The 16,127-nt window shown below is 45.3% G+C and overlaps 1 protein-coding gene across 2 annotated transcripts in view; it reads left to right on the top strand.

Annotated features, from left to right (window-relative positions):
* The window catches only part of MYO18B (myosin XVIIIB), a 285,467-nt gene that overhangs the window by 171,635 nt on the left and 97,705 nt on the right, over nucleotides 1–16,127 (top strand). For both annotated transcript variants that reach the window (XM_064367868.1, XM_064367869.1), the window contains exon 34: nucleotides 2,844–2,996. In XM_064367868.1, the coding sequence (XP_064223938.1) occupies nucleotides 2,844–2,996 (153 nt within the window). The remainder of the gene's footprint in view (nucleotides 1–2,843; nucleotides 2,997–16,127) is intronic.

Genomic DNA, 16,127 nt, shown 5'->3' on the forward strand with positions numbered 1-16,127 from the left:
CAAAACAAAAACAAACACAAGTATAAGAAATGTGTACGCCAGGCACGGTGGCTCACACCTGTAATCCCAGCACTTTGGCAGGCCGAGGCAGGTGGATCACGAGGTCAGGAGTTCGAGACCAGCCTGGCCAAGATGGTGAAACCCTGTCTCTACTAAAAATATAAAAATTAGCCGGGCATGGTGGTGGGCACCTGTACTCCCAGCTCCTCAGGAGTCTGAGGCAGGAGAAATGCTTGTACCTGGGTGGTGGAGGTTGCAGTAAGCCCAGATCATGCCACTGCACTCTAGTCTGGGAGACAGAGCAAGACTCTGTCAGATGAAAGAAAGAAAGAAAGAAGGAAAGAAAGAGAAAGAAAGAAGGAAAGAAAGAAAGAAATATGCAAAGCCCACAGCCTAAGTGTAGTCATGATAAGAATCTGGGTTCTAGAGTAAGTAAATCTGGGCTCATGAAGCAGCTCCACTAGGCACTGTGGTGCAATGGTGAGAGACTTACATCCTAATGCTGAGCTGCCTGGATTCAGATCTCTGCATAGCCACTTTGTAGCAGTATGACGCTGTTGTTCCTCCATTTCCCTGTGACAGTACACATGTAAGAGCCCTGGGTAACCTCTTTCATTTTGTAACCTGCCCCCACTCCAGGGTTTTATACATGGCAGCCACCAAGAAGTACACAACCCAGATTGTTTCTCACCTCTCTGCCTTTGCTCATTCAGCACCTTCTACCTAAAATGCCCTTCTTCCACCCCTCCTAGCTAGGAGTAGCTACCTCCTACTTCCCAATTCCATCCCAACCTGAGCTGGATAATGCTCCTCTGTGCCCCCATAATGTATTTTTTTCAGAATTAAAGACTAAAATACACCTATCTAATGGTATATTTTACAAAAATTACCACTTTGCAGCCAGAAAAGCTGGATTCATGTTCCAACTCTGCCACTTACTAGCTGTGTGATCTCAGGCAAATTACTTCATCTTTGCAAACTTGAGTTTCATTATCTGTAAAATGGGAATCATAATACTATACACCTCATTGATTCATCATGATGTCTAAGGGCATTACTAGCTATACAGTGTTTAGAATAGTATATGACACTTAGAAAGTGTCTATAAATGTAAGCTATTACTACATTTATAAAGGCAATAATAATAAGGTCTATTTTAAGGGCATTGTCACAGGAGATAAATGCAGTAACGTGACAAAGAGCCTGGCACGATGCCTAGCCCTTAACTCAGTTCAGCAGGTGAGATTGTGTGTGTGCGTGTGTTTATAACAGAACAGCATTTTAAACTTAACATTTCAGAAATGAAGGCTGTATACTAAGAACCAACTCATTTTTCAAAGAATTCAAAACCAGCAGTAGATAAATAGAAATACAAAATCTAGAGGAACACATTCTAGGTCACCAGACAATACTTATAATCCTTTATATTTGCAGAGCACTCAGCAGCATACAAAGTGCTTTGAAATCCATTATCACATCTGATCCTTGCCTTATCTCAACATGGAGGACAGGGTTGTTTTTTTTAAAAAAAACTCTCTTTTTGCGGATAAGAAAACTCAGGTTCAAAGATGTGGTGTGACTCAGCCACTGTTCCATCCTCAGTAAATGGTGAGCCAGGGTTTAAAGCCTAAATTTTCTCATTCTCAACCCCATGTGTTTTTCTAGAATATTCCAGAACTTTGTTTTCTAGAATATTCCAGAGCTTCCCAGGAAATAGCATTTGATGTGGAGACACAGATTTCCAGGTGTATGAAAACCAAACCCCAGTGTTGAGGCACCTGCACCCTGTTTTCTTTAAAACTCCCCAGCTGATGAACAGGCCCATGTTGTATCCTGTGGTCTTCTGAAGAGTCCAGGAAAGGAGTCATTAGTTTCTTTCTGGGATGTTAACACTTTGTCTTTTAAGTCAGCGCTGTTTCCAGAGAGGTCACCGGCTGTCGGAATTTCAGGTAGGGCCCTGATGTAATTCTGCACCTCTTTTGCTTTGGCTCAGCTGTACTTTTTGGCCACTGAAAGCTGTCAAGGAGTCTAAGGTCACACTCCTATTGCTCAGTCCAGGAAGTATCTTCTTTTATCAAGAGACTCCCTTGACAACTGTCCCCTGCAAATTCAACATTCTGGAGGAAGGAATGTGCTCACCTCTGGGAAAGCTTCTTCTGCAGAAAATGATCTCATTTGCTTGCCCTTAAACTGGCAAACAGGATGAAAGATCAGAAAAGATGACTTAGATCGTCAAAAGAGGCACGTCTACAGTTTTCCAAGGTGTAACACACATGCAGAGAACTCCGTATCCCACGTTTACGGCTCAATGAATTTTCATAAACTCACAAACAACAACAGATCAATAACATTAATAACTCCCTAGAAGTCTATAGGTCTATAGGCTCTGTCCAGTCACTGCCCACCCCTAGGCTCTCCTGAGAGAACCTGGCCAGCAGAACCTGGCCAGCAGCAGAGGGATTCACCTGGCACATGAGGCTCTTACAAGATGAGGTAGGGTCATACTGATGACTTTCGTGCAAAAGATGGGATGATAGAGTGGCTTTGGATCCATACAGGTTGTAACAGTGGTAAAGACAGCAAGTCATATTTCCTGTACGTTTATTCTGTGTCAAGCATTAGGTTAGGCATGTATTTAATTTTCACAGAAGCCCAGTGTGGTTGGTGCCAATCCCATTTCTCAGTTGAGGAGACTGAGGCTCAGGGAGGAGAATGGTCTCATCCAAAGTCACACAGTGTGAGTGGTAGAGGCAGAATTTGAACCAGGGAGCCTGGTTCCGGAAAACTTGGACCCTGGCCACTGCTTCGCCACCTAAGCTCATGGGTCTTCCTTTGGCTTTCAGATTGGCCATCGGGACTTTGACGTGGAGAAGCGACTTCGGAGAGACCTCAAGAGGACACATGCGCTGTTGTCAGACGTGCAGCTCCTTCTGGGCACCATGGAGGACGGCAAGACGTCAGTCAGCAAGGAGGAGCTGGAGAAAGTGCACAGTCAGGTGGGTGTCTCGAGAATCAGGCTGGGGAGGATGCAACGACCTGGAGAGAATGGCTCCCCCTTCCAGGTACAAGCAGAACTATGGTGCCAACCTCCGACTTTCACAGACCTGCAGGGAGGTGGGGGACATTTCGGGACTGCAGAGATCACATGGAGTGTAGGTGAGGAGGAGGGGTCTAAGAAGGAGTCCTATTCCCTTCTTCAGAGATGAGGCAGAATTTGTCTGTCTGGAGGGCTTGGGCAGATCAGCACTGGCCAGAATGGCTGAGTGCAGTGTGCCTGGTGTGTGTGTGTATGTGTGTGTGTGTGGGGGGGTGGTGACCGCCAAGACTAGATGTGAGCCAAACAGCAATAGTGCCATTAGTGCCAATCATGCAAAACCAATGCTTAACAACAGCAACAGTTACACAAACTTTGGCAGTTTGACTGCCCATTAGTATGCTAATAATATTGATCAAGACATGATGTTGACCACTGGCTGCTACCAGCTGGAGCCCTCACTAGGTCCTGGGTCCTCTGTATCTCTGTACATGGTGCTGCAGGGTGTTCTCAGGAGAGTTGAGTGAGGTGAGAATCATCAACTTCATTTCACAAGTGGAGGTGGTCGAGTGGCAGAGAGGAGAGATGACCCACCCAGTGCCACACAGCTTGAAAGCTGCAGAACCAGGATTTGAACCCAGGTCTTCAGGCTCTACCATCCCTAGCTGCCTCAAAGGAGGACGGGAGGAGTGGCAGGTCTGAGGGTGGTAGAGAGGTGAGGCCAGAGCAGAGCACCTCAGGAGATGTGATGAGAGTGTGGGCTGTTCTGGAGGCAGACAGTATGGCCCAGGACAGCCAGTGTTGAGAAATGTGAATGGATCCCACAGGGTGGTGCAAGTCTTGGGGAGAGAGGTCCCAAAGCTGAATGATGTAGCAGGGACTCAGGATTTTCTACCAGTCCCCGTGGGAAGCTGAAGACACCTGGGGAGGCTCAGAGTGCTGCTGGGATTGTTGTGCCCATGCAATTGATGTTACTTCCCCTGGATAAGTCATTCTTGCTGAGCCCAGATACCTTCACCACCATCTCCCTTCTTGGAGGATTACCGCCTCTTCCTCCAGTCAGAGGGTGAGCCAGGCCTGGAACCCATGTTTCCTGACTCCAAACCCAGTGCTCTTCTCTCTTCTTTCTGGAGACAAAGCCCATGATGACAAGCAGGTCCCCAGGAAGGCAGCAAAAGGGAGGAGACTATAAAGCGCCGAGTGTTGGAAACAGAGATCCCAGAGCCTCTGCTGCTTCCAGTCTCTGTTGTCAGTTTCTGTCTGTAAAACAAAACATTTCAGGTAGAGCTTATTCACTTAACTAGAAGACCTCAACCAAAACAAAACAAAACAAAAACCTAAATTCAGACTTGCTTTGGATTTCACCAGTCTCTCCGTTAATACCCATTTCCTCTCCCAGGATCCAGCCCAGGACCCCATGCCTTATTTTGTTGTCATGCCTGCCCAGTCTACTCTGGTCTGGGACAGTTTCTCAGGCTTACCTTGCTTTTCATGACCCTGGCAGTTTTGAGGAGCACTGGACAGGTATCCTATAGGATGTCCTTTAATCTAGGTTTATGGTTTTCTCATGAATAGACCAAGTTTACGTGCTATTGGAAAGAATGTGGCAGAAGTAAAGTGGTCAAACCAGAAGACACTGGGAGGGCTCTTCCATCTTGAAAATTCTGCAACTCTTAGCCATCTCCTTCATCAAATCATCCCCTTCTAGGATGATCCACCATCCTGTCTTGGTCATGGACTTTCTTAGTTTTAGCGCTGGAAGTCCTGGGTCCTGGGCAAGCCAGGATGGTTGGTCCTTCTGTCCTCTTCACGGCCATGTCAGGAAGCCAGAATCCCCTGTGCTTGAACATAGCACTCCACTTAATCCTCATGATACCCCTAGGGAAGGGGAGGTGGCATTGCGCCCATTTTACAGATGGGAAAATGTTGTTCAGAGGTGGCAAGTGGTATGCCCAAAGCAGCACAGCAAGTAAGTGGTAGAGTCGGGATTTGAATACAAAGCTTGTGATTCTAAGTGTAGAATTGGGAGATGCTTTTGACTCACATTGCATCTTCCTGCCTGCTTGGCTGACCAGGTGGGTGGGGAACCTTGAGCCTCCTGGCTTGCCTCCACGTAGGCAGAGGAGCTGTCTGATGGGCCAGGCATTTTAAGTTCAAGCAACTCCCTTGGCAGAAGGCCACATGCCTGCCCATCTTCCATCAAAATGTCCCGAGTGCCACAGCACCCAAGCCTCCCCTCCCCCAACAGGTGGATGTATTCGAAAAGAAACCACAGAGATTTTGTTACTTATTTATTTCTTTCTTTTTTTCGAGTATTCATGAGAATTCTTCCTCTGCAGGGTTAAAATGCATGTTCTTGGGAAAAAGTGGTATTTAATGAAGGCGCTTTGAGCGGAATCAAAGAGCCTCATTCTTCAGAAAGTCCTTCTTCCCGGTCTCTGCATCCGGCTCCTATCAAAGGGAATCCACAGCTTTGGCTTTTCATTGCTGTTGTCATGGAAATGGTTATAAGGATGGGATCGCGTGGACCAGAGGTCAGGGTACAGTTGCTTTGGCTCCCAGTGCACGTGTCCCGGATGCCGGAGTCAAAGCTAATCAAATAAAGCAGTGATGACATTGGGCAGGGCTACATCTCCTCTCCAGTGTACTGTATTTGTCCTTTGCCTGAAGGCTCCAGGGACAGAGGTAGGGAAAGCAGACAGGAGGAGGAAGGGAGAGGGAGCTAACTTTCCTGCTGGCTGCTGCTTAAGTGCTGAGCATGGTGCTGAACAATTTCATTCATTCAATATTTATGCAGCACCTACTGTGTGTCAAGCAATGTGCTAGATATAAGCACCATGGATAGTGAGACAGCAGGGGTACCCACCATCATAGAACTTACATCTGATGGAAAAGAAGACAAACAGTGATGTGAATAAATAGAATCATCCCACACCTTAATTTGAATGAGAAAGGAAATAAATAGGGTGCTAGAATAGAGAATTGCAGGGGCGTCCTGTTTAGCTTGGGTGGTCAGTTAAAATACCCTGAAGAAGGAGAAACAGGCAGGGACAAGAACATCTGGGCCCTGGAATGTTTGGATTTTATTCCAGGGGTGGTGAGAAGCCATTGAGAGATGGTGAGCGAAGTGTGACAGAATCTGATTCATGTTTTAGAGGATCGTTCTTCTGCATGGATATCGGATTATGGAGGGCATGAGGGGAAATCCTTAGAAGGCTAACAAATCCTTCTAGGCCAGAAGAAGTGGTCACCTGGGCTGGGAGAGTGTTGATAGAGATGACAAGAAGGGACAAACTTGGGGGCGATTCGGAATTGATGGGACGTGTAGATGAGGTTTGGTTAGCAATATTTAAGTGTGTTATTTCAGAAAATCCTCGCCATAACCCTAAGAGGCAGATACTCCTATTTTTAACCCATTTTACTAATGAGGAGACAGTCTCTGAGAGGTTGAGTAATTTATCTAAGGGCACACAGCAATACATGTCCTATCCCCTTACAACTTGGTTTGCCCAATATGGGTCCTATTAACTTTTATTATCAGGTGCTTACTATGTACCAGACTGCTTTTCCCTTGGTGTCTTGGGGATCCTCAAATTTGGCTGCCCATCAGAGAAGTTACAAACCATTTTAAAATCACAGACTTCGGGATTCCGCCCCTTCCCTGTCATTTTTTAAAAAATCAAGTCTTGGTTGGAATTTAGGATCTCCTTTTTTGTTGTTGTTGTTGTTTTTTTTTGTTTGAGACGAAGTCTTGCTCTTGTCGCCAGGCTGGAGTGCAATGGTGCGATTAGGGGATTCTGGGGAACCATAGGCCTTGTTTGTCCCTCAGAACACACTTTGGAGTTCAGTGGTAGCATGTCTATTTTGCAGATGAGAAAATTGCCACTGGGGTTATATTAGTGTGACACATCTTATTTCCACCTATTTTTAAATTAATTAATTTTTGAGTAGAGAAAACTGGATCCAGCAATCGCTAATTCGTCACCTTTGACAAGTGATGTGACCTCTCTGAGCCCCTTTTCTAAAGTGAAGCATCATCATCATCATCATCATCATGTGATGGCCCAGGGGCTGAGGAGGGAAAGCCAATGAAGCCTTCGGAAACTTGAACACGTGGCAGGGCACGGTGGCTCATGCCTGTAATCCCAGTATTTTGAGAGGCCGAGGTGAGTGGATCATCTGAGGTCAGGAGTTCGAGCCCAGCCTGGCCGACATGGTGAAACCTCATCTCTACTAAAAATACAAAAATTAGCCTGATGTGGTGGCGGGTGCCTGTAATCCCAGCTACTCGGGAGGCTGAGGCAGAAGAATCACTTGAACCCAGGAGGCAGAGTTTGCAGTGAGCTGAGATGGCGCCACTGCACTCCAGCCTGAGTGACAGAGTGAGACTCTGTTAAAAAAACAACAACTACAAAAAAAAAAACGGAGGCCGGAGCCAGTTCATGAATGATTTAGTGAGCTTGGCTGAGGAGCTTCAGTTTTATCCCAAAGCCATAGGGAGTCATAGAAAGCTATTGAGCAGAGAAAGGTGTGGCCAGAAGGACTCATAAAAATTGGCAGGATTCCAGGCGCAATGGCTCACACCTGTAATCTCAGCAATTTGGGAGACCGAGACAGGAGGATTGCTTGAACCCAGGAGTTTGATACCAGCCTGGGCAACATAGCAAGACCCTGTCTCAAAAAAAAGGAGGGCATTGGAGGCAAGTCCGCAGCTAAATCACAGGAGCCCTGAGGTGCAGAATATCAGGCTCTACCCGCAGCATCAGCATTTACCTTAACCACAGCATCTTCTCTCCAAATGGATAGGCACCCCCTCCATCCATTGCCCCCACGTCTAGATCCCTACAATAATCATTTGGTTCTTTTCACCCAGTTTCCCTCTATTGGGAGCCTTGGATACATCTCAGTTAACACCTGAGGCTTGAGACCCTCCTGATACAACACAGAAGACTCCTGAAAGCCGTATCTAGGATTCAAAGCCTGTCAGTGCCACTTACCTTGCTACAGATCTAGGGCAAGCCATCTGCCCTGCATAGAGTCTTTCTTGCCTAATAAGGGAGCATGATAATCCCAGCGGATTGGGCTGATATAAAGAACACTGGACCATGGCTTTGAAAGGAGTCATTACATTGAAAACTCTAAGACAAAGATCTCAAACTATAACATCCTCCTTGACTCTCTCCTTTCACTCACTGGTCTCAGCTATTGTAAGATTTTAGTTTCTGAGCCCATGATGCTATGAGACCTTTTGGAACAGGTAGGCAGATAAAAATGTGGGTTGATCTAATGACACCTGTTTTTTTTTTCAGAGTCAATTTCTAATTAATTCCCATGGAATGTTTCCATTGGAAACAAACTAATCTGGAGACAGAAGCAATTCCAACAACCAAGATATATAATTGTGATAATCGCTGTGCACAAATAACATCTGTGAGCAGCAGCTGCTAACACCTGCCTCCAAGGGGAAAGTAGGAATGATGTCTGCTCCAGGGCAGTGGTTACTTTTTTCCTCCCCCTGTTTGATTCATGCTTCTGACCTTTGTCTCTTCCCCAGAGGAAATACGTTATTTGCTTTCTGTTAAATAGAGAAGGATTTGCACTGAACGCTTTAGTCATTTACTTAATTCATGCTGGGGGCTGTATTCACCCCTTCCTGCTGAGAACAAAGCTGCCACCGAGTCACTGTACCCTCTACATGGCTCTGAAATGCACCCCCCACATTTCTCTCTGCCTGTATTACAGTCCACCTGAATCTCTTGTGTTGGATTTCTCTCAAGTTGGCCGGCTTCTGGTCTTGTCCGAGCAATCTTTGTGCCATTTGATCTTTGGTGAGAGAATTTTAAAATTTAAATGCAAAGTTGGTTCTTTGTGTGTTCAAGATCCATCAGCAGTTTCCCATTGCCCTCAGCCTAAAGTCCAGGTTTCGTACCTTGACCGACAGGAAGGCACCTACCCTCCTGTCACCCCTCACTTGAAGCTTAGAATGGCTTGGTGGCCTCTCCACCTGCCCTCACCTCTTCACCTTTGCCCAAGCGACGCCCTCCGCTGGGTTCTTGCTTCTTCCCCATCCCTCTTTGCCTGATAAGCATCTGAGCATTCTGTGAACTTGACTTTGGGTATCCTCCCTTGAGCCCTCTGGGACCTCCATGGGCGGGGTGAGAGTGCTGCCTCTCCTTCCTCACAATCTGTTGGGCCCATCCCTCAGTTAGGACTTGTCACTCTTCTGTAATTATCCCTTTGTTTCCATCATTTTCTTTCCAACTTAAAGGCAGGGACTGCAATGAGTAAACATAGTGAAAAACTTAGCCAAAGTTACCAAGGTAATTAATAAAAATCTCAGCCCGGGTTTGAACTGAGGGAATCTGACTCAAGCACCTGCTACCTCCACACCACCAATGTACCTCCTGTTGGTCTTCTGTTGTCTTGGGGCTGTCACAGTCTTTCTTTTTTTAATTTTTGTTTTGTTTTGTTTTGTCTGAGGCAAGGTCTTGCTCCGTCACCCAGGCTGGAGTGCAGTGGTGCAATCGCAGCCTACTGCAGCCTCAGCCTCAAGCAGAATATAGGCATGCACCACCACACCTGGCTAATTCTTCTGTATTTTTGTTAGAGGCAAGGTTTCACTATGTTGCCCAGGCTGGTCTCGAACTCCTGGGCTCAAGTGATCCACCCACCTCGGCCTCCCAAAGTGCTGGAACTACAGACCTGAGACACTGTGCCCAGCCACATCCTTCCTGGACACCCTGAGTGCTCCTGTAGGTCCTTTCACTTGGGGATTCTGGCTCAGCTCCAGTGTTTTCTCAGATGGGGCCACAAGGCCTCGTGCAACTCACACACCATGAGTTCCCAGTGGTGGTTTGTTAATAGCCTGAGGCTCTCTATTAGTGCCCAGAAGATGAATAACCCTGGATTCATACTCAGTGCCCTTAATTGGGACATTTGTCACCGTGTGTCACCCATGCTTCCATGAGACATTGGAAATAATTAATAAGCACTGGGAAGATGACCCCAATGGGAGTCTTTTGTGTGTGGGCTCCTGGGGAACATTTCTCCCCAGCCAGGAACTGTGGAACAGGTGGCTTCCCTCGATGTTTTATTTGAAGAGCCTTTTTTAAAAAAGATTATGTTGGAGTGAATTGATTCAATATTAACATAACCTCCTGTTGGAGAAGATAAAGACAGAATTGTAATTGGTTAAAAACATGGTTATCACGGGCCTCTTCACCCCACAAATATTGATACATTCAATGCTATGATGAATGAAGTGGGAAGAGGCTGCTTTCATTATAGGCAGGAAGGTGGGCATATCTCCCCAAAAGGACCTGTTACCATTTAGCCATGGAGGGCCTGTCAAGGTCGTGATAACTATCCTACAACAATGATATTGATGGGGAACATTGATCCCTTACACTCTCCCAGTCATGGTGCCAAATACATCAACATCATGACCTGATTGTATCCCAACGCACTTGAGTGCAGTGAATTCTGCAACAGCAGAGCCTTTTCTGTTTTGAACCAGTGTGTAGGAGTGTGACTATATACAGCAAGTGCTCAGTGAATGAGTGGGGAGATACTGGACAGTGGTGGCCAGACTCCAGAGGAGATAGCTAGTATTATGCCCTTTCTTGTTTTGTTTTGTTTTGTTTTGAGACAGGGTCTTCTTGCTCTGTCACTGAGGCTAGAGGACAGTGGCTCAACCATAACTCACTGTAGCCTCAACCTTTCAGGCTCAAGCAATCCTCCTGCCTCAGCCTCCCAAGTAGCTGGCACTACCGGCATGTGCCACCATCAACAGTTAATTTATTTTATTTTATTTTTGGTAGAGATGAGGTTTCACCATGTTGCCCAGGCTGATCTGAAACTCCTGGGCTCAAGCGATCCTGCAGCCTCAGCCTGGTAAAGTGCTGGGATTACAGGCATAAGCCAGCATGCCTAGCCCATGCCCATTTTATATAGGAAGTGGCTCTGCATGGAGGAAAATCGCTCAAAGTCACAGAGATGGGTGGAACATGGATTTAAAGAAAAATTATTTTGAAAGTATTTGAAACTTACAGAGAAGTTGCAAGGATAGTTCAAAGGGCTCGTGAGTTTTTCACCCAGATTCACCAACTTTTAATATTTTTTCACATTTGCGATCTGGTTCTCTCTCTAAATTGTATTTTCTGAATTATCTGAAAGCAAGTTAAAGACATGGTGCTCCTGTATCCTAATCAGAATCACAAAATTTAATATGAATAAAAACACTTTATTTTCTAATCCAGGAGTTGGCAAACTAGGGCCCAAAAGCCAAGTACAGGCAACTGCGTATTTCTTTGTGGTTGTTTTTGTTTGTTTATTTCATCATAAGTGGTGAGAAAAGAATGTTTTTGTTTTTAAATGGTTACATTTAAGGTGGTTATATAAATACCCACATCTATTCTTGATTTTTGCCTCTTGACCTACCAAGCCTAAAATAATTATTACCTGACCCCTGATTTTATCTTCTGTCTATTTAAATTTTGCCTATTGCCCCTAAGGTTCTTTATAGCAATTTATCTTCCAATTTAGATCCAACTTGGAATATAAAACTGCTTGCATTATTTTCATGGTGTCATAGTTTCTCTGTCTGTCTTTTTTTATGATGCTGACATTTTTGGAGAGTTTAGGCCAGTTGCATCGTAGAATGTTCCTCAATTTTGGGTGAACTGGAATTTGAACCCCCATTTTTCCAATTCAGAGCCATTTTTATGTATGCGGGTCTGAGGTTTCTGTTTACGCAGGTCTGAGTTTCCCAGGACACACGACTTTCCATTTTAAAACCAGGAAGTCCTAGACCAAAAGGGATAAGCTTGTTGTCCTAGCACCAGTGTCTCAAGCACTGAGTAATCCTGGGAAAGATAAAGTCTCCTTACCCTGCCCACCCGCCACTGGCCTTGCAGTAAGGCCAGTTCTCAAAAGGCACTTGGTGGATTTAGCAGAAAGGGTGATGAACCAAATGCCAGCATGATAACCTGTCCCTTTCCAAACAGGTCTTTTGTTTTCTGTCTTCCCATGTTTCTCTTTAGAGAAATTCTCACCATCCACATGTGCTGGCCTTATATCTTGCCTTTTTTTTTCTTCATTTATGCATGCGAGTTGTATTGATATTATTGTGTGTGTTTTAAGCAATTAAAGTAATGGCATTAAAGTAACCAGCAAAAACCTCAGTTACTTTTGCACCAACCTAATAATTGGTTTATTGCTCTTGCTGTTGTATGTGACTACCACAATTTATCCACATTGCTGTTTATGGATATGTGAGTTGTGTCTAGGTTTGGGTTACAAATAGAGCCACTGTGAGCACTTTTTTTCCACATTATTTTATGTGAAAGCAGCAAATATATGCATTTCTGTAGGGTGCATAACTAGAAGTATGTATCTCTGGATCACAGTACACATGGTTTTTGGCTTTAAGCAGATACTACAAAACAAATTTCCAAGGTACCTGTAGACATTTACACTCCCTTCAACAGAATATGAAAGTCCCACTGGCTTCCCGTCATGGCCAGCACTTGGTAGTATTATCAATCGTTGGCATTTTAGCTATCCTGAGGGAAGAGGAATATTTTTTACTCTATTTTGCACTTTTCTGATGCTCACCTTTTCAAAGCATACCAGCCATTTAGGTATCTATTTTTACCTGTTCAAGGCGTATGCTTATTTTTCTGTTGGGTTGTTTGTACTTTTCTTAGTGGTTTTTGGGCTACTTTGATAGAAGCTTTTTGCTAGATATGTCTATTGCCATCATTTTCTCTCACTTTAGGGTTGACCATTACATTTTCTCTGTGGTATCTTTTTATGAAGAGAAATTCTTGATTTTGATGTAATCTAATGGGTCCATCTTAAATATCTTAGGATCCCAATTTTAATCAGTTGTTCAGGCAGAGGGTGTTCTGGTTAGCTGGATATTCTGGTGAGGTGGCAGTAATGCAGGATGATGGAAAGTCTACCTCCATGGCCTAGACTCTGTGAACCCTCAAATTTGAGACAGGTCTGTTAGTTTAGAAAGTTTATTTTGCCAAGGTTGAGGACATGTGCCTGTGACACAGCCTCAGGAAGTCCTGATGCCATGTGCCCAAGGTGGTCAGGGCACAGCTTGGTTTTATACATTGTAGGGAGATAGGAGACATCAATCAATATATGTAAGTGGTACATCGGTTTTGTCCAGAAAGGCAGGGACAAGTTGAAGCAGGGAGGGGGCTTCCAGGTCACAGATAGGTGAGAGACAAATGTGTGTATTCTTTAGAGTTTCTGATAAACCTTTCCAAAGGAGGCAATGAGAATATGCCTCTATCTCAGTGAGCGGAGGGATGACTTTGAATAGGATGGGAGGCAGATTTGCCCCGAGCAGTTCCAAGCTTGAACTTTCCCTTTAGCTTAATGATCTGGGGGCTGAAGCTATTTTTCTTTCACAACTCATGGTTCAGTCCCTCAGTGTCCAATCAGTTTCTGCCAGGATTTGAAATACCCTGATGGTTTCCAAGCTCATGTGGGTTTTCTTTTTAGCAAAATAATCCACTTATTAAAGAGCAATCTCATTAAAATGCCCTCTGCCCTGACCATCTCATCAAAATGCCCTCTGCCCTGACCATTAATCATATAACTGAAAATTGGGTTAGTTGCTGGTCGCTGCATGTAGAGTCCCGTTAACAAGAACCAGACCTGGTACAAGAAAAGTGAGTTTATTTCTGAACCTAGCTTGGGAGAAGGGCACAAATCATCCTACTTGAAATGCGCCGCTTTACCTTTGGAGCTAAAAGCAGACACTTCCATACGGTAAGGTGGGAAGTGAGCAAGGATGGGGGGTCTCCCAGCTACCAGGTAGTTACCTAGTGAACAGTTGAGTTGGCACCTTTGTGGGCAAGAGTGAGTTGTAAAGGTGGCCGAGTGGTCATGCCTTAGGCATACCCTCCAGCGGCAACCCCTGCAGGTGGGACTTTCCTGGGGACATACTTTGATTTGCAAATCAACTGTCTGCTCTGGAGGAGAAAGCCAGGAGCACAGGGAAGAACTTGCTCTGTAGGCAATGTTGGGTGAGAGGGATGTGAGACGCTATTTTGCATTTCAAAAAGGGCTAAGTAGGAAGTGCAGGAAAAGGGGAAAGGAGAAAAGAAGAGAAAATAAAACCAGTATCTTAGAAAAATGGGGGCACTTGGTTATAATTGAGCTTCCCTTGTTTCTCCCAGAGTGCCCTCCTTCTCGCTTTGAAGAAAGGGACCAGCTTGGGTATCTGGGGTCTGGTGAATAAAGCTGTGATCACCCTCCCTGTCCAGGTCATTTCCTCCTAAAAGAGGAGGATTCTGCCCACATGTCCCACCCCTTGTCCTTTCTGTGGACACTGTGGGTATTTGGGTTAGAGACCTGTGCACGGAGAACGGGGGAGCACTCCTGGTGGTGGACTTCTTCCCAGGGGTCCATGTGGTGCAGACCAGCTACAGAGTCAGGCAGCCCTGGCTCACCCTGTGGGTTCACTGATGCCACTGAGCTGATGTGTCTGCCTCAGTCCCTTAGGATACCACGTGTGTCAAGTCCATACTATGTCAGGATCCAGAGTCGAACAAGAGCCAGGTGGCCCTCCTGGAGCCAGTGTCCAGTGGGGAGACAGACATGGAAGCACCAGATGTGGTGCTGTTTGGGGGAGCGGAGGGGTGCTGGAATATAATAAAAGAGGGGGTGTCAATGAGTCGGGGGTCAGGGAGGGCCTTTTTTGGACGTTTATCCTGCTTTGCTATTTTCTTTCTCCCTTTGGAGCATAAGTATGATCCAGATTCGTCATCACCAGAGAGGAAGTCAGGATGGAAGCTTTTGAAGTCTGTTCAGTGGTGGAGGATTCAAGCAGTCCTTAGATCCTAAAATACAAAAAATTAGGAGGATTCTTGAACCCTCAAAGAAACACACTTAAGACAAGTGAAAGGAGGCCTGTTTTACTCAGCCGGTGGTGAGTGTACTCCACAGGGCTTACAGGAAAAAGCGGTGGACTTAAAAGAGACCTTGGTTCAGATCCTGCCTCCTTACCTATTAGCTATGTGATGCTGGCAAGTTAACTAACCTGTTTGGGCCTCAGTTTCCTCATCTGAAACTGAAAACAGCTACTTCCTAGAAATGTTACATGTTATAAACTAACATATCTTAATCAGCTCAGGCTGCCGTGACAAAATACTGTAAACTAGGTAGCTTCAACAACAGATACTTATTTCTTACAGTTCTGAAGGCTGGAAGTCTGAGATCAGGGTGCCAGCATGCCTGGATTCTGTGGAGGGCTCCGTTCCCGGTCTACAGACGGACAAATACCTTCTTTCTGTCTCCTTACATGGTGCAGAGAGAGGAAGCAACTTTCTGGTGTCTCTTCTTCTAAGGGCACGAATCTCATCATGGGGGCCCCACTTTCATGACTGGATCTAAACCTGATTACCTCCCCAAATCCTCATCTCCTAACACGGTCGCATTAGGCTGCGATTTCAACATACACATTCTAGGGAACAGAATTCTGTCGTCTGTGGCAACCTAGTAAACACTTGATAGTAAGCAGTTGTGATTATCCTACTACTACTAATAATATTGATTACTTACTACTTTGAAGAAGATGGAATAAATATTCAGGAAGTTTTTTTTTTTTTTTTTTTTTTTTTTTGAGATTGAGTCTTGCTCTGTTGCCCAGGCAGGAGTGTAGTGAGTGGTGTGATCTTGGCTTATGCAACCTCTGCCTCCCGGGTTCAAGCAATTCTCCCACCTCAGCCTCCCTAGTAGCTGAGATTAATGGATGCACACCACCACACCCAGCTAACTTTTGTATTTTTTGTAAAAATGGGGGTCTCATCATTTTGCCCAGGCTGATCTCGAACTCCTGGCCTCAACCAATTTGTTTGCCTCGGCCTCCCAAAGTTCGAGATTACAGGTGTAAGCCACTGTGCCTGGCCAGGAAGAGTTTTCATATATTGATCAGTGATGGTCTCTAGCAAAATGTCAGGAAAATTATGGAATGTTCAATAAATACCCAAATAGTTTGTGTTAAAGGGCACCCAGAGTAGCCACCATACTGTCTTAAAATATTCTCCCCTGTGGCCACTGTCATCAGGTG

Source organism: Aotus nancymaae, unplaced genomic scaffold (assembly GCF_030222135.1).
Source record: "Aotus nancymaae isolate 86718 unplaced genomic scaffold, 86718_ANA_hifiasm-v0.15.2.pri h1tg000076l, whole genome shotgun sequence".
Classification (NCBI taxonomy): Eukaryota; Metazoa; Chordata; class Mammalia; order Primates; family Aotidae; genus Aotus; species Aotus nancymaae.